Here is a 19,199-nt window from a genome sequence, read left to right on the forward strand (position 1 = left end):
TGATCTACTTATTTTGCACACTACACATTTATATTCTCTTGTACATTATTTATATCCTTTTAAGATCACCATACTTTGTAATGGTGATATACAAGAGGATATTATGGTGCAAAAGGCAAAATAAATCATCATGGAAGAAGTCCTGTTTTCCAGAGCCACATAGAATATGACCCAATGCCACATGCTTTCCATCCTCAGAGGTTAATAGTGACACAACTTCTAATCATAGTGAACAGATCAGACAATGACCAGGAGAGAGGGACACACAATCCACTAATCCATGAGAAGTTGATGCATGACACTAATTTATGAAATGATAACGCAAGTAGCGCTAATTCATGACAGGTTGCTGTACAAAATGACAATTCATGAAGGCTGACGTACAATGTAACAACCCATGACAGACTGAGGTCCGAGCCAATTCAAGAGACACACGACATGGTGGTCTGGGCGAGGTTTAGTTGAGGTACGTGCACTACAGACTGATGCACAAATTAATTTAAGAGACACGTAACGAGGTATGCAGTCAGACCGAAGCTTTTTGAGGTACTTGCGGCAGACTGAAATATTTGTAAGTTTATGTGACACACGACACAGTTTGGAGGTTACTTTAAGTTCTAGCAATATAAACTGATGCATATACAGAATTATTTTACAACAGCTTGGTAAAGATGCAGGCAGAAGTCTGGCCATAATCTCTGCTGAATGATGTGTAATTTACACCTGTATCTAGGCCAATATTTAGTTGAGATACTTGCGGCAACGGCGTGTGCCACATGTGCAGGGAATTTTGTCTTCCTCGATGGGAAATTTGTAGTCATAAGTAAGCTCCTCCCCACGCAAAATTCTACGTAGGGCGAAGATTATTATATGCTTCTTCCCCAAGATGTCCACCACACGTGAATAGCAGTTGGGCTGTGGGGAATATCAAGATGAAGTCAGCAGCACATAAGCAGTACAGAAACAACACCTAACCAATAAACACAATAATTTATAACATTGAAGAAGAGGCTCTACTGCTCAGAATTCTTTATTTTCCACACATTAGAGATGGAAACTGACATGAACAGTACATAAACAGAATGCTGATGAGAACACGTATGGTGAAGACAATGAAATGAAAAACAGAGTGGAGGAGTATTTGGTGGTGGAAAGTTTGGAATGGTGATGAGGAGTGATAAATATGCCTTATAATTTTTTGTCACAGCCACCCTAGAGAAATCTGAGATTAGTACTCAGATCAAGGACTAATTTTCAGAGTGTCATATTGACCACTATTTAGAAATAAATCACTATCAAAATGATACCAAGCTTCCACCAAAATCCCTATACTAAGTTTGGCCATGGTAAAGCTACGTTTTCTATGAGTTGCAAACTTAACGAAGTGCCAAAATCATCTTACCACCTTCAAACAGTCAATGGAAACTGTTAATAGACAGAAATCTCATATGTAATACTGTGAGTCTCAGCTTGGGCTTTTGACCATTAAGATATGGCAGAATTCCTAGGCTAAAAATGAATAATTCTGTAGGTAGTTACCAAACTTGCAATCATACATCACTCAAATCATACTAGCTGTTTCCCTGGGTTGATGTTAGCCAACCTCATGCTACTGATCATAACTACCACACGCTGATGAGAAGCATATATCTGGTGGCACTGTGCACCCTGATGGAGTAGCTATGATATCCACCCAGGAACTAAATATTCTCACATTTCCCCTGTTTCATGCCGTGGGAAGGACCCTGGTCCGACTGTTCAGCCCTGGTTAGGGGCTGTCTCCCACAAGGGGTATCAGATCCCAACATAGTACAGTGTATGCATTGTACTGCATCTGTAAGACAGTCCCACAGAGAAAGTTGTTTATCTATGGTTCATGGGAAAGCTCAGCTAAAAAGACTACTTAAGCACCACCACCAATAACATAACAGAATCAGTAACAGCCAATCTCATTTTATCCCCTTCATGGCATACAGGCCAACGACTAAGCTAATGTAGCCTAGTATATTTAAGGGTAAATGACCATCCTACTTCCAATGGTGGCATTACATGGTTACAAAGCCTCCAGTCACCTTTTGGTATTAAATTCATGGGAAGCCATCATTCCCACTGGGGTATTCTAACCACCAAACCACCAAGCATCCTTAAATAAATTAATTCCACTATTAAATACTTACATCACAGGAATGGTTGATGAATCTGGCTGCATTTCCATGCATGGTGGCATCAATCACAGTGTCATCATCGATACGGAACATGTAGCAACCAATGCCTTTAGATTCATAGTCCTTCTCTCGCATATCACACAGGCTGGAACGAATAACCTGCAATGGAACACAGTCATCAGACAAACTACCAATGGGAAAGATGGGCCACTACTTTAATCATGAATTATTTTTCTTTTTAATTCTGCCACCTTCTGATGATTTTATGCAGTTTTAACTGAAAGAGTTGGGTACAGACTTCATTGATCTCTTCACTTCAACAGCTTCCCCTAAATTACATCCTACTGTACTGTCTGATTAGTAGCCAGAATAAAATATATACCTGTATTATGTATTTACCTAGCTGTGATATACAGGAAATGAGCTATGCTCACGGGGTCCTGTCTCTGTTTCTCAATAAAACAAATTTTGCTTTGAACTTGTTCAAGTTTTTAGACTGGACGATCTCTCTGTCCAGTCTATTCCACAGGTCTATGCATGGAAGCATATATTCTCTTCTCATATCCTTTGACTAATGCAAGAAAGCCTTGGTTTAATTATCCTTGTTCTGATGCTGTCTGCAACATGGAGAGGGCCTATAAAAGATACCCGAGCCAACCCACCCCTGAATCACATCTTGTTTATGTTTCTGCCCGGAATCATGCTAAGCCTGTTCTTCGCACTGCTAAAAATAATTTCATCCGTACTAAATGCTCTTAACTTTCCAACTCGAATTCTTCCCGCTCCTTCTGGCACCTTGCCAAAAACCTTTCTAACAACTTTATCTCATCATCCTTCCCTCCTCTTTTCTACTCTGATGGTTCTGTAGCTATTTTTTCAACTGATAAAGCAGATCTCTTTGCTCAGACTTTCTCCTCCACTTACACCTTAGACAATTCTGGTGCTGTTCCTCCATCACGTCCCCCCTCTGACCTCCTCATGGCTGATGATTAAAATTTCTTCAGATGATGTACTTTCTGCCACCACTGGCCTTAATAATAACATGGCATATGGACCTGATGGAGTCCCTCCTGTTGTCCTCAAGAACTGTGCTTCTGTGCTTACATCCTGCCTAGGTAAACTCTTTCACCTTTGTCTTTCAGCATGTACCTTTCCTTCTTGCTGGAAGTTCGCTCTCACTCAGCCAGTCCCAAAGAAGGGTGACCATTCCCAACCCAGTAACTATCATCCAATTACCATAATATCCTACGTCTCAAAAGTTTTTGAGTCGATTCTTAACAGAAAAATTTTAAAGCATCTTTCCTAACACAACCTTCATTCTGATCATCAGTATGGGTTCCATCATGGAAGCTCCACTGGCAATATTCTCACCTACCTTTCAGACTCCTGGTCATCCTCCTTTCAGGACTTTGGCGAAAGCTTTGCCATTGTACTTGACATCTCAAAGGCTTCTGATAGTCTGGCATAAGTCTTTAATTTCCAAACTGCCCTGTTACAGTTTCTATCCTTCTATCTGTGCCTTCATCTATAGCTTCCTTTCTGGTCGTTCTATAGCCGCTGTTGTAGACAGCCATCGTTCTTCTCCTAGATCTATCAACAGTGGTGTTCCTCAGTGCTCTGTCCTATCACCAACTCGCTTCCTTTTATACATCAATGACCATTCTAAGCTGTAAATCTAACCCTATCCACTCGTAAGCTGATGATTCCACCCTTCACCTTTCCATTCGGTTTCTGCAACGTCCATCTCAGCAGTTACTTCAATAAACAAGGGATAAGGCTATGGAGACACTTAATGTCTGACTTGGCTCGTATCTCTGACTGGGGTTAAAATAATCTTGTGGTTTTTAATGCACCAAAGACTCAGTTTTTACACCTATCAACCCGACACAATCTTCCACAGGAGTACCCAATAATGTTTAATAATATCCAGCTGAATCCTGCACCATCCTTGAACATGCTTGGGGTTTCATTCACTCGGGACTTATCTTGGAAAGATCATATTACATCTCTAGTAAAATCTGCTTCCATGAGATTAGGTGTGCTAAGCCGACTCCGTACCTTCGTTACTCCTGAACAGTTGTTGACTTTATACACGGGTTTTACTCGCCCCTGTGTAGAGTACAACTCACATGTGTGGGGAGGCTCCCCACACACTGTACAACTCTTTTCAATAGGGTGAAGTCAAAGGCTTTTCGTCTCATTAACTTTCCTCCTCCTACTGGCTCCCTTCAGCCTCTGTCTCTTCGCCGCACTGTTGCATCTTTATCTCCTTTCTACTGCTACTTCAATGGTCGCTGCTCCTTTGAACTGTCTGCTTGCATCCCTCCACCTCTACAATGGACACGTAGCACCCGTCTAGCAACAAACTCTCATCCCTTTTCTATCCAACTCTCTAATGCCAGAGTTAACCGTTACTCCCAATCCTTCATTTATGCAACAGGTCAACTCTGGAACTGTCTCCCTCTGTCCATATTTTCTACTTCCTGTGATCTCCAGTCTATCAAACGCAGTGTGTCCAGGCATCTCGAAATGAACGGATCTTGAATTTGGCTCTCTTTTGTATTGTTTTTGTTTTTTTCTTGGAAGGAATAGTTTACAGGTTCCTGGCCTTTGGTTCCTTCTTTCTTATATTAAAAAAAATATATATATAGGTAAGCCCTTAATTCACGCGAGGGTTACGTTCCCAGACCCTTCATGTATGTGGTAAATTCGAGTATATGTTCTGCCCTTGTGTGCACATAATTACGCATGTGTATTAAGTATATTACATCTGAATAATACTGTTTATGTACTACATACACCTTATAAACTATCATAAAGTGTGAAAAAAAACAAACATGTAAGAAACTTAACACTGACAGCTGACAAGCACAGGCATAGGTGGGGACACTTCAGCAGTCTGGTGCCCTAACCCTCACTGTCTCCCGTATGCTACGTTCTGCCTGCGAACAGTTGACTCATTCACCCCAAACATATGGTTCCGAGACAGTTCACAGGCATAGGTGGAGACACTTTAGCACAGTCTGGTGCACTAGCCCTCACTGCCTCCCGTATGCTACGTTCTGCTTTCTTTATTGTATGAACAGTTGACTCACCCCAAACATACGGTTCCGAGACAATTCACCGTCAAAACATGGACAATTCCCCGTCATTCTATAAATATACTTATTATTGATTTTAATACTTTAATAACCAATTTTCAGAGGGATTTTATAACTCATATAAGTAAAAAACTAGTGTATTGTACTTGCTAAATAAACTGGTATGTAAATAAATGACGGGGAATCATCCTGATGGCAAATTGTCGCCGACATTCCTTCCCTAAGTTTGTCCAACACTTTAACTTTGTCAGCAACATCACTTTACAAGTCCATTTTGGTGTGTTACCACATGCATCACTAGCACTACGCTTAGGCCCCATATTGGCAAAACAAGGCAAGGAATCACTGGAAGGCAGAAAAATAAGCCACAAATAACGATTTGCGAGTCACGCATGGTTCGACCGTCGGATTCAAACTGACTGTATGGTGCGTGGTAGACCGACCTCACACACACACACATATGTATGCACATGGGCAGCAGGTAGGCATTTTTATATTTTATTTATTTCTCCAGTATATTCAGATTATTTATTTGAATACTATAATTTTGTTTTAGTTACTGTATGAAAAATTTGTGGATAACCGAAATTGCGTGAAAAAAGTTCGCGTGAATTAAGGGCTTACCTGTATAGAAAACTACATTTCTTGATATCCTTTAAGCAGCTTGGCTTTTTCAGTTTCATTCCGTGTCCTCTTGTTACTCTCCTATCCCATACAAACAGATCTTCTCTGTCAGTTTTATCTACTCCCATCATGGCCCTGAACATTGCAATCATGCTGCCCCTCTCTCTCTTTTCCTCTAAGGAAGGCAGATCCACACCTTCATGTTAACCTGCCCCGTGCCAATGATGAACACGTATGTCGGCCCCTATAAATGCGGACAGTGCCAATGATGTACATGTACGTCCGCGATCTGATATACAGTACTGTATTTGCCAAAACTCAAAAATTCAAATTACACGCCAAGAAATCGGTAGGGATATTCTTGCGCCTCTCTAGGCCTCACCCACCAGGAATGAGTCATCACCACACACCTGGGCCCATGTGGGAGTGTGCCATGTCAGTTTGATTTTGACAGTGAGTGAGGATCAAGGCGCATCGTGATCTAGCTCAGCGCGAGATTGACTCTCTCCTTGAGGTGCCCCATGATGGGGAAAGCGATTCCCCATTAGATGACGATCTGGCTGACAGGGATTACATTCAACCAGACTCTGGATCAAGCAGTGATGAAGAAGTACCATCCCCCAGGAGGGCGAAATATATGAAGGTGAGAATGTTATCCTCCCATGCAGCCCCAACATCACCACCCCTTCCCACCACCCCCTCCACCCTCAACCTATGACGATCACTCTAGTGAGGATGAGTATCGGAAGGATCCTAGTGCTATATACATTCTGCCAAAGTGGGTAGGATCCCCCCTTAAAGGGTTGAAGGCCAGGAAGGATTTACAAACTAAAAAATACAAGAGGAGTAGTGCATTGTTTTACTCACATGGGGCACGGAGGAGCGTGCCAACTGACCTCAAAAAGGCCTGAGTCGTCACAGCCCAGCACCTCCGGCACACGTGACCTTCCCCATGAAAATTCCCCACCGCATTTTAGTGCTTCCTCCTCCCTTATTGGTAGTGTGGGGATGAAAGGAAAGGGGAAGGGGAATGGAAAAGGGAAAGGCAGGGGTAAAAAAAAGGTGAGAGTCAGGAGGAAGGTGAGGAGGAGGGAAATATTCCCCAGGTGACCTCCATCTTCCTCCCCATCCTGATGACGGGGACGGTGGTGGTGATGGTGATGCAGAGGATGAAGTGTTGTGCGAGTGGGAGGATAGGAGCAATTTTGTTCCCATTCACCAATCATTCACTTGTAGGGACACGGCAGGCTGTACTGTTCCCGAGTTCAACCAGTCCTCTAGGAGGATTAATTTCTTCAAAAACTTCTTCACTAGAGAGCTGGTTCTCAGAATCTGTACACTTTCTAACGTGTATGCAGCATTCTGCCGTAGCACAGCCCCACAAAACCCCATAGCTGGCTGTTTGATGTCGACACATCTGTCAACGAGTTGTACCTGTTCCTGGCGTTAGTTCTATTGATGGGACAGATAAAAAAGAATCAGTTACCTTCATACTGGACTGTGGACCCCCTTATGTCAACATCCTTCATTGGAAGAGTTATGGGGAGAAACAGATTCCAGTAATTCTCAGCCGACACCATTTTTATGATAATAAGGACCCCAGCAACGCAGGCAACACCAAATGCGCCGAATTTGCCTAGTGTCTGATCACCTGAGGACGTGATTCTCATCCTCTTTCTCTCCCTACAGAGACCTGATCATAGACAAGAGTCTTGTGTTATAATGGGGGTACATTGCCTTCAGGCAATATATCGCAAGCAATAGACACAGCTTTGGGTTCAAAATTTTCGTCACATGTGACTGTAGGACCAGGTATATGCAGGACATAGTCCTGTACACCAGAGCACAGATGGAAATCACAGAGGATAGGACTTTCGGTTTGTCTGGTGCACTTGTGAAAACAATGATGCAGCTGTACGTTCATCGTGGGCACATCCTGTACCTGGACAACTGGTACACTAGCCCACTTCTCACTTGGTATGTGCAGCAGCAAGAGACTGGCATCTGCAGTACTGTGGAAAAAAAAACAGGCAGCACATGGTACAGGTGGGCAGGAAACTGGAAAGGAAGGAGGTAGTGTTTTTTCAAGCCAATAATATCCTCGCCACTACCTGGCACCGGAACAGCGAGGTACACCTCCTTTCAATGGTTCATCGCCCTCAGATGCATATCACAAAGACCACTGATTAACGCAGTGAAAAACGTGCGCACGTTTGGAAGCCTGAGGCTGCAATTGATTACAATATCAATATGCGTCAGGTAGACCAGTCAGATGCAACGATATCGAGTGTCGCGTGTACGGGGCCCATGATGAAGAGGTACAAGAAACTGTTCTTTCACCTGCTGGATGTAACAGTTTTGAAAGCTCACCTCCTCCACGTCCACACCACAGGATCCTCTGACTCTTTCAAGGACTTCATAATGGAGCTGAGAGGGAGCTGATTGGCCCTCATGGCAGTGATCATATCCCTAGGAAACATTCAACTAGTGGGGAAAATCCCCTACGCCTCACCAGATGTCATTTCCCCGAGGCAGTGATGGCGCCAGGTGTGAAGAGGAATTCTCAATGCAGGAGTCACGTGTGCCAACACAACACTGTACCGCCCAGAAAACAGCGAAAAGACTCGCGTTACCGGAGTGTGGGGTGTGATGTGGGGCTGTGCCTCACACCCTGCTTCAAAGAATACCACAACCTACTCCACTTTTGAACTACGTGGTGTGTGCGATAAAAGACGCAAGTGAAATGTATATAAACGTAAATAATATGTAATGATAATTATCTCATAAGTGTAATATGATACGAAACTAGTGTTAGTGATATTATAATAGTAAGTGAAGTAAAATAAGTTAAGTGTGTGTGTGTGTGTGTGTGTGTGTGTATTTACCTATTTGTAGTATACAGGAATTGAGCGACGCTTGTGTTGTCCTATCTCCATATCCACATTTATCTAGTTTACTTTTACACACATGAATGTTTTTCTCCTGCACCACCTTTTTGTCTAAGTCGTTCCAAATACTTATGTATTTACCCAATATACCTAATTGAGATACACATGAAATATGCTATGCTCGTGGGTTCCCATCGCTGTTTCTCAGTAAGTCAAATTTAGCTTTAAACTTGTTTAAGTTTTTAGACTGGATGATCTCTTTGTCCAGGCTATTCCATAAATCTATACTTCTGTAAGGAAAGCTATATTTCTTGATATCCTTCAAGCAGCTTGACTTTTTCAATTTCATTCCGTGTCCTCTTGTTGCTCTCTTATCCCATAAAAACAGATCTTCTCGGTCAATTTTATCTACTCCCACCATGGTCCTGAACACTGCAATCATGTCTCCCCTCTTTCTCCTTTCCTCTAAGGAAGGCAAATCCAGCTTTTCCAGCCTCTCTCTGTATGACAGATCTGCCAGACTGGGGACCATTTTGGTTGTTGTTCTTTGTATTCTCTCAATCTTGTTTATATCTTTCTTTTTGTGTGGGGACCACACTACTGCTGCATATTCTAACCTGGGGCGGATCATGGCCACTATCAATTTTTTCATCATCTTCTCATCCATATAATGAAAAGCTACTCTTATATTAGTCAGGAGTTTCTACGTCTCTCTAACGGTCTTGTTAATGTGTGTTTCAGGTGACAAACTGTCCTGGACCAGCACTCCCAAGTCTGTCTCTTCTCTCGCTTTTGTGATTGGTTCATTACCCATCAAATAATTCAGTGATGGCCTCTTGGTACTTTTACCCATTTCCAATATTTTACATATTTTTGCAGTGAATTTCATTTGCCACATCTGGCTCCATTTGTGTATCCTATCCAGATCCTCCTGCAGCATTTTACAATCCTCCTCAACCTCTACCTTCCTCAAGATCTTTGCATCATCAGCAAACAGATTTGCATAACTGTTCACTCCATCTACCATATCCATACATCCATCATCTAATCCTACGTTGCCCCATGAGAAGCGTAGGAGCCCGGAGCTAGGAAAGTTGGTCCTGGCATTTAAGATGAGAGTGACCAGCCTCACACATCCCCAAGTGGCATTATGTGAGCAATAAACCCCAACCACCCCTTGGATATAAACCTTCACCGGCTCAATCCGATTGGAGCACCTTTATTACCCACTAAACCACCAGGAGCCAAAATTTGGTTATATGGTTACCACCCAGTGTAGTAAATGGTTTTCTGGTGTACAGGAAACCATTTGGCTCAGATCATGTATGTAAATCAGGAACATTACTGACACCAACACCGAGCCCTGTGGGACTCCACTTGTTACTTCCCTCCATCCAGACATGCTATCCTTTATTACTGTCCTCATTTGTCTCTCTCTCAGAAAGTCTCTCATCCACTCCAGGAGGTTTCCCTTCAGTCCTCCTATATGCTCTAGTTTCCACATTAGTCTCTTATGGGGTACGGTACCTTGTCGAAGGCCTTCTCCAAATCCAAATACACACAATCCACTCAACCATCTCTCTCCTGAAGCACATATATGGCTCTTGAGTAAAAACTCAACAAGTTGGAAACACATGACCTTCCACTTCTGAATCCAAACTGACTATCAGCCAAAATATCCATCTCTTCCAGATATTTTACCCATCTATCTTTCAGAAAGCTCTCTCACAATTTTGCGACAATGCTGGTTAGGGACACTGGTCTATAATTCAGGGGTTCTTCCCTGTTTCCTCCCTTATAAATTGGTACCACATTTGCCCTCTTCCATTCCTGAGGCACTTTCCCCTCTTCCAGAGAACACGCAATTAAACTGGGAATCTTATCCGCCAGTTGTTTTCTGCATTCCTTCAGTACCCAATTAAAGATCCCAACTGGTCCTGGGGCTTTCCTTACATCTTGAGTTTCCAGTAATTTATATACTTCCTGTACTTCCACTTTTATCACTACATTTCTAGTCACTCCCTCTCCTTCCACAAACTCCTTTTCCTTAGTGAAAACCGATCTGAAACATTTGTTCATTATTTCTGCTTGCATTGCCGCATCTTTATAGACCTCTCCTTCTACTTTCAGTTTGGTGATTCCTTCCTTTTGTTTCAATTTGCCATTGACAAATCTATAAAACAGTTTGGGTTCATCCTTACAAATGTCTATTATACCTTTTTCAAAATTCCTTTCTTCCTCTTTACATATTCTTGTGTATTCATTTCTAGTTCTTTTATATTCTACCTTTGTTTTGTTGTTACCTCTCTTTCTCCAATTGTTCCACACTGTGTCCCTCTCTTTTTTTGCTATCATACACCTCCTATTAAACCACTCCTTTTTCCTGTTTTCTTTCCCCCTTACTCTTGGCACAAATTTTTCCACTCCCGAATTATACTTCCTCTGTATCTCTGAATTTTCTCTAATCTGCATTTTCAAAAAATTTTCTCAATCCTGTAAAGTTTGCTTTCCCAAAGTTATATCTTCCCTGCCTATAAAGCTCGTCTCTTGGCTCCACGTTCCCTGTTATCATCTGAAACTCAATGACCACATGATCACTTTTCTCAATAGGACACAGATATTTCAAGGATTCTATTACATCGGGTTCTTTGGTAAACAGTAAATCTAGTCATGCTGGTGTGTCCTCACCTTGGAACCGTGTCTCTTCTCTGACCCATTGCGTCATCACATATTCATTGTTATATATAATAATATAGTGCTCCACGAATCTTCGCTGCCTCCTGAGTCCCATTCCTCCCAGTTCACCTCTTTACAACTGAAGTCACCCATTAAATTATATTGTTGCTTTTCTCAATCTTTTTCTGTAAATAACTAGCCATGTCTGACAACATTTCCTGGTATTCATCATCACTCCACGCTCTTGTCTTAGGGGGAACATACACTACCGCCATATCTCTCTTGCTATTCTCACCAGTTTCTAATTTCACATTTATCACTTTCACCCTGCCTTCTCCCATTTCCACGGTATCTACATTTATGTTGTTCTTCACTGCTATCATCATTCCTCCTCCCGCTTTTTCTTTTCTGTCCCTTCTCCACAGTTTGTATTTACCATCTCCCATATGAACATCAATATCTTCTCTTAACTTGGTCTCTACAAAGCACATAACGTCAGGTTCATGTCTATCTATCTATCTATTGCCAGACGCCTCGATCCCGTTCGGGGTGGCCACAAACAAATCGCCTCCACGTTGCCCTGTCCCCCGCCATTTCACTGCCCTGCTCCCAACTCACACCCCCCTCTCTCATATACCTCTCCCCCCCATCCCTCCATCTCATCCTCGGCCTCCACCTCCCTCTCCCCCCCTCCACCTCACTCACATACACTCTCTTCGTCAGTCTCCCACCATCCATCCTCTCCACATGGCCACACCACCTCAGTGATTTCCTCCTAATGCTTCCTATCACATCCATATCCACACCACAACACTCCTTTATATCCTCATTTGTCAGCCTGTCTCTCCATGTAACTCCACAGGCTCCTCTTAAATAACTCATTTCCACTGCTCACACTCTTGACTTGTGTCCTTCCAACAACGTCCAAGCTTCACTTCCATATGTTACAGCTGGTATCACAACATTGTCATCCAATAACTTTTTCACTTCCATGCTCACTTCCCTGTTTCTTATCACTGCTTTTAAGGAACCAGCAGCCTTTCTTCCCTGCTGTACCCTTTCAAGCACTTCATCCTCCAAATCTCCATCCGTACTCATCACACTACCCAAGTACTTAAACGTACTCACAGTTTCCAATTCCTCACCATCCAACCTCACTGTACATTCACTGACTTCACCTCTCTCAAAGACCATCACTTTACTCTTCCCTACATTCACCTTTAGATTCCTTTTCTTACACACTCTCCCAAACTCATCCACCAAGCCTTGCAGCTCCCCTTCGTCTTCACTCAAGAACACAGTATCATCTGCAAACAACAGTACAGGGAGTTTCCAAACACTACCCTCTCTCACCAGGGCCACTCCAACATCCACTACCCTACCTTGTACCTCTTTTATTGCCCCATCCATATACAGATAGAACAACCATGGAGACATGACACATCCCTGTTTCAACCCAACCTTCAAAGAGAAAAATTCACTCAGTTCACCATCCACATGAACTGCAGCCTTAGCACCATCATACATACTCTTCATAGCATTCAACAACTTCCCATCTACTCCATATATTCTTAACACTTTCCACAATCCTTGTCTATCGACCCTGTCATATGCTTTCTCCAAATCCATTAAAGCTGCATACAACTTCTTTCCCTTCTCTAGAAACATTTCCACTAAAGATCTATGAATAAATATCTCATCTACACAACCTCTTCCCTTCCTAAAGCCTCCCTGTTCTTCTCCAACTAATTCCTCTGTTATTTCCCTAACTCTGTCAATAAGTATCCTACTGTACACTTTTCCTATTATACTAAGAAGACAAATGCCCCTACGATTACCACACACTTCTTTTTCCCCTTTTCCTTTACACAAAGGAATAATTATACCTGACTTCCAATCCTCCGGGACTCTACCTTCCTCCCAGGCCAACCTGCACATCTTCCACATCCATTCTACTACTATCTCTCCCCCCTGCTTCAGCATTTCACCACACACTCCATCAATTCCTGGGGCTATCCCCAATTTAACTTTCTTCATTGCTGACACAACTTCTATCCTACTGATTTCTTCCTGTCTTCTCAGCTCCCTCCTTCTCCCAGCCACTTATACTCGCATTACTTCCATCCTGTACGTTCAACAATTCCTTAAAGTGTTCTCTCCATCTGCTCACTTTTTCTCCCTTCTCCACTAGTAATCTACCATTTTTATCTTTCACTCCCCCGCTAACTTCACTTCCACCCTGTCTTACTCTCTTCACCTCTTTCCAGAACATTTTCTTACAGTCCCTCCACTTTACACTCAAATTCCTCATCCACTCTCTTCTTACTCTCTCTTACTAATCTTTTCATCTCTCTCTTCCTTTCTACATATAACTCTCTCTTCCGCCACTCAACTTCTTCCACGCCCCTATTTCTCATCCATTCATTGTATGCTTTCTTCTTTTGTGCCACAGCCCATCTCACCTCTTCATTCCACCACGCTGTTCCTTGCACACCCCTCCGTCTTCTCTTCAACCCCCACACCACATCACATGCTGCACATATTTCTTCTGTGAATATCCTGAACGCACCTTCCACGACCCCCATCTGCTCCTATTCATATCTGCCCAATCGTTCCTCCACTTCTCTCTCATATTCTGCCTTTTTCTGATCCTCTTGTAACCTTTCCACTCTCCTTGCAAATACTCTTTCTTCCTGTCCTTCCCATCTTCTATTTCTCCATCTTATGTGGATCTTGATTCTGGCCACTACCAAGTAGTGGTCAGAAAGTACACTCCCCCAACCTCTATAAGCTCTTGCATCCATTACACATCTTCACATCCTTTCATCCACACACACATAATCAATCATTGCCTTCCTTTCATTCAGTTCACCACCCACCCTTCTCATCACTCGCTATGTATACCTGTGGATCATTTTGTGCCTGATGAGGGTAATGGCTATCACCAACCCCTTCCCAGCACAAATGTCCACTAATGCACTGCCATTCTCATCTATCTCAGCAGGCACACCCCACTCACCAACTATTCCATCCACCTTCACATTTCCTACTTTACCATTCATAACACCGATCAAAAACATTCTCTCATTCCTTCCAAACATTTCCATGCACACTTCCACATTTGTCCAGAACTCTTCTCTCACTCTGCTTGCATGATCTTGCATTGGCGCATACACGCACACAATCGCTCACATTTGCATTCCAACTTTCAATCTTACCCACACAATCCTTGACCCAACTGATCCATACTCTCTTATGTTCTTCTTCCATCTTTTACTCACAACTATACACACTCCTTCTTTTGCCCTATTATTCTCATCTACTCCTGCACATATACCCCATCCATTAAGGGGGAGGCGGTGGCTCAATCGGTAGAGAGGTGGCCTGCAGTCCTACTGGACCCAGGTTCAGATCCCCACTGGGGCAGGGAACAGTTTAAGGATTTGAATTTCATTAAATCAGGCTTTACTGATTTACCAGAAGACCCGCCAACATGTCATAAAAATACCCTCGCTAATATCAATACACCAGTCCTGTATGAGACAGCCCTAGCATGTATTCAATATGGACGGTGGGTGTTAGCGCCAAAGTGGTGACATGTAGAGGCGTATGGTATGTAGGAGGACTGCTGGGCCTTGATAGCAGGCTGTGAAGCCTATGCCCTGAGTCGGACACACACACACACACACATGCACGCACACACACACACACACACACACACACACACACACACACACACACACACACACAAAATCCCATTCTCTCACACTCTCACCTCTCCATTTAGTTTCAGTTACTCCACATACATCAACTTTCGCACCCTCAAGCATCTGGACAATCTCTCTCTTTCACCTCATCAACAAAAAATTTTTTATTTCTAGCCTTGCCGATATTAAACCATCAACATTAGTATATGCCACCTTCACATTATTTTTGATGTTTTTTATACCCTCTTTTCTCCTTCTCTCCGTCGGTACCACTTTCTTAATTTCTGATCCATGACTCTCCAATAAAACACTGTCTTCTCTTCCCCCACTCTTTGTTCGTTTTTTACCTTTGCTTCCTTTATTAACTCCTTTATTTTAGCTCTTTCTTCCTCATTTGCATCTCTCCTTATCCAAACATTTCTGAACCCTTCCTTGTCTGATAATTTCCATGTTCTACTGATAATTTTGTTTACTGTTGCCTGGGACTTAAACTTTACCTTTAAAGGCCTTGCCCCTCCTTCCTCGTACTTTCCTAACCTAAACACCTCTTCAGTCTCTTCTTGAGCTTCGTTGTTTTCCTCCATAACTACTAGTATTATTTCTTTAACTTTACTCAGTTCTTCTCTTTCTCTTTCTGATCCTATTGTCATACATTTTTCTTTAACTCTTACAATTATTAGACATTTTTTCTTATCTGCTACATCCCTAACTATAGATTCTCTACTTCTCAGTACCCTAACCACTTCCCTCTCTACCTTTTCCTTGCTTTGCTGTTCTATAATCTCTTTCAAATTTACATTTCCTTGTTCCTGAATTTTCTTCCATCCCTTATGTTGCTCCTTGATTTCTTTAATGTGCTCGTCCTGTATTCTTGATTTGGATTCATACTCATCTAGTTTGCTTTTCATCCTGTCCCTTTCTTCTTCCAACCTCTTATTCTCCCTCTCAAGCTGTTTTACTTCATTAGAGGCAGATTCACTGCTCACTTTTAATTCTGTAACTTCTCTTTCTTGTTCATCATTGCGTGTACAAACTTTTTCCAGTTTATTCCGTAGAATTTTAATCTCGTTTTCCTGCTTTATGGTCCGTTCCTTTAACTCTCTAATTACTATCCATGCTTTTTTTTATCTCCTGGACATTCCTCTCTGCTGTTTTCTCTATTTCTGCTACTCTTGTTTGGTTCAACTTATTACTTCCATTTCCCACATCCTCTTCAGTGAAGCCCTCAAATCCTCTCTTGCCAGTCGTAAACAAAGCACCGTCCTTTTCCGCCATAATTCAACCACATGGAAACGTTCTATTTCCACTACGTCTTGTTCTTTTTATGACCGAAACTGCGGTTTTCCTTAACTACTGTCCAACGGGACCACCACTCACACACTCATTTACATAATCACAAATAGGCTGGTCTCCTTTTTGTCGCTGATTCAGTGATTGTTTCTCCACGATCCAGGAAGAGCTCTGTCTGTGTGTGTGTGTGTGTGTGTGTGTGTGTGGGGGGTGCGTGCATGTGTGTAAGTGAAACGGCACAGCACGAATATCTTGCCGTGTGAGAAAAGAGAACGGTAGTCTGTTGAGTGTGCGAGAAAATATACTAAGTGAAATGACATGGCGCGAATATCTTGCCGTGCGAGAAAAGAAAACAGTAGTGCGTTAAGTGTGCGAGAAAACACCAAGAGTGCATAGACTAGGAAAAGAATTATAAGCTGTGTGGAAAACAAATATAACGTACAGTATAATACGTGTGGGCACAGACTTTCTACCTCAAATATGTAGAATAAGAACTATTACGAACATTATATGGGCAATCCAACACACTCACTCGCTTGTCACTGTGCACCAACGTACATAACTATGATTGGGGACACTTCCTATATCATCTATATACCCAACAAGAGTGCCCTTGGCTCGAATAGCATAGTTACCGATGAAGAAAATGCATAGCTCCTGCCTCCTCTTGCTATGTGGCAGTGGCAAACAGTGAGGTCTACACCAAAGTTTTCAGCTGCCTGCTCAGGGAGAATAGACTTCAAAATCGACCTAAATGGCTTCTGTGAGTACTTTTATGGTTGTTCTCATCATTTCAAACCTATTAAAAAAAAAAAAAAAAAATTGGGGGGGGGGGGGAAGCACCATGGCTCCATGAGGGTCCAAAGTCTGCCAGTTTAAGGGCAATGATGATGATGATGAAGAAAATGACGACAATGGATAAAGTAACATACAATAAATAGCTCCTGGATGTGGAAGACCATCAATATGATCACAGTGGTATGATATGCCAGGAAAATAGTTCAGGCAGAGGTGATTTATATTTAACACATAGAGAAGCACAAAAATACAGTACCCTCGCGTCCAACACGGTAATATTGTCATGCATGGGTCACGTGTTGGACCAAAAATGTGTTGGACTAACAACAGAGCTTATGGGGAAAAATGAATTATGTCAGCAACCCTAGGAAAAGTCACCCTAAATACCTACCATATACCTATAAATATATCGGTACTATTGTAATTATAATAAATGGTACTGTGCTATGAATGATAACTAACCTTGTAGGATAGTGTTGGTGGGCTTGCTGGGAATGGAAGGTGGTATCCAAGGCTGTAGTTAGTCCTACTGGGTCCCCGGAGGATGGCTGCTGGGGTCACTAACAGGTAATGGCTGTTGCTCCTCCTCAACCTCCCTCATAAATCCTTCGAAATCACACTCAGAATCACTATCTTCATCCACAGCCATGGAAGGTCCTGCTTCTGCCTGTCCTAGCACTCTGTAATCCTCGGCAAACAGCATGCTTCTCACACTGTTGCCAAAGCCCCGTCTCGTGACTGTGGAAAGTGATCGCTGTTGCTGACTCGGTAGAGAATAAGGAGAAGCAACTTTGTTTATAAACTGGTACACACGCCGATGAGAAAGGTTTCAAAACAATTGATATTTATTCTAAAATATTAATATGTATTCAGTGTCAGGCTAAATGTTCAATGCTGTAGTACGATACATTCTCTGTCGAGTCGCCTGGGTTTTGGTCACACTGTTTTGCCCGTCGTATCCTCGGCAGGAATCCATCCAGATGAATTCCAAATGCCCGTGGTATCGTCGGCAATTTTACCACGTTACCGTTCCGATTTACCATCGTATCCTCGGCAAACCTGGTATGAAGTGCCGTGTGATAGCCTTCAGCTGCCAGGATCTTGTCTTGGTTTTTTATTATGATCCTCACGTTGGCTTCATTCATGTCGTAGGCCTTGGCAATGTCAACTTTCCTCTCCCTTTTCTTCTTCCTCTCAATGTTTTCTAGCTTGGTGGCCTGAGGGAGGTGCCGACGCTTCTTGGGGTTCTCAGAAGGCTTCCTAGGCATCGTGAGCAGGGTAAAATGCAGTAACAAGGGCAGAAAATGCAGCAAGAAAAAAGCACCTTCCAATGCAATTATGCGACTGAGTGGCACTGTGGCAGGAGAAATTTAAACAAAACATCACGTGACACCAGAAGCGTTTTTAATTGGGCGGCATCACGATCACGTCACGATAGCGGGCGGGGAAGGCTACTTGATCAGAAGTTTTCATTGGCTATCATCATCATGGGAATGTCCAGTATGACCGTGTTGGACCGGGGGTGATCGTGCTAGAGTTGAACTCTGCGGATTTCGCCCACTTCTCGGAGCTCTGTGCGTGTTATGCTAACACACTCGTGTTGCAGTAATTAAATCGTATTAAATAATACTAATTATTTGCTCTCCGTGCTGGACCTGAATTGTGCTGGACTAACGCGTGTTGGACGCGAGGGTACTGTATAAAGATGAGGTGCAGTAGGATCCATAACCAAGGACAGAGAAAGAATAAAGAGAAAACTACCATGATTATCATTCACACACCATTCAAGCCCACAGAATCCTCACTCCACATCAAAGGCTTCATCATCTGCACATATTTTTGGATGTGTTTTTCCTTATAAATGCACTGTGCATACAAATACCTGCAATCAACCCTTGTAATGTGCTCCTCTGTACATAATTCATCCAACCAACTCAATCCCACATCAAT

The 19,199-nt window shown here is 42.7% G+C and overlaps 1 protein-coding gene across 1 annotated transcript in view; it reads right to left on the reverse strand.

The window, feature by feature from the left end:
• Window positions 1-741: 741 nt before the first annotated feature.
• Window positions 742-19,199, reverse strand: part of trx (histone lysine N-methyltransferase trithorax) — a 244,798-nt gene continuing 226,340 nt past the window's right edge. Inside the window, exons 18-19 of the mRNA XM_080275135.1 lie at window positions 2,178-2,324; window positions 742-915 (exon numbers count right to left, since the gene is read on the reverse strand). Coding sequence (XP_080131261.1) covers window positions 742-915; window positions 2,178-2,324 — 321 coding nt within the window. The remainder of the gene's footprint in view (window positions 916-2,177; window positions 2,325-19,199) is intronic.

This window comes from Coenobita brevimanus, chromosome 60 (assembly GCF_032717465.1).
Source record: "Coenobita brevimanus isolate Jiangsu-jjx chromosome 60, ASM3271746v2, whole genome shotgun sequence".
Taxonomy (NCBI): Eukaryota; Metazoa; Arthropoda; class Malacostraca; order Decapoda; family Coenobitidae; genus Coenobita; species Coenobita brevimanus.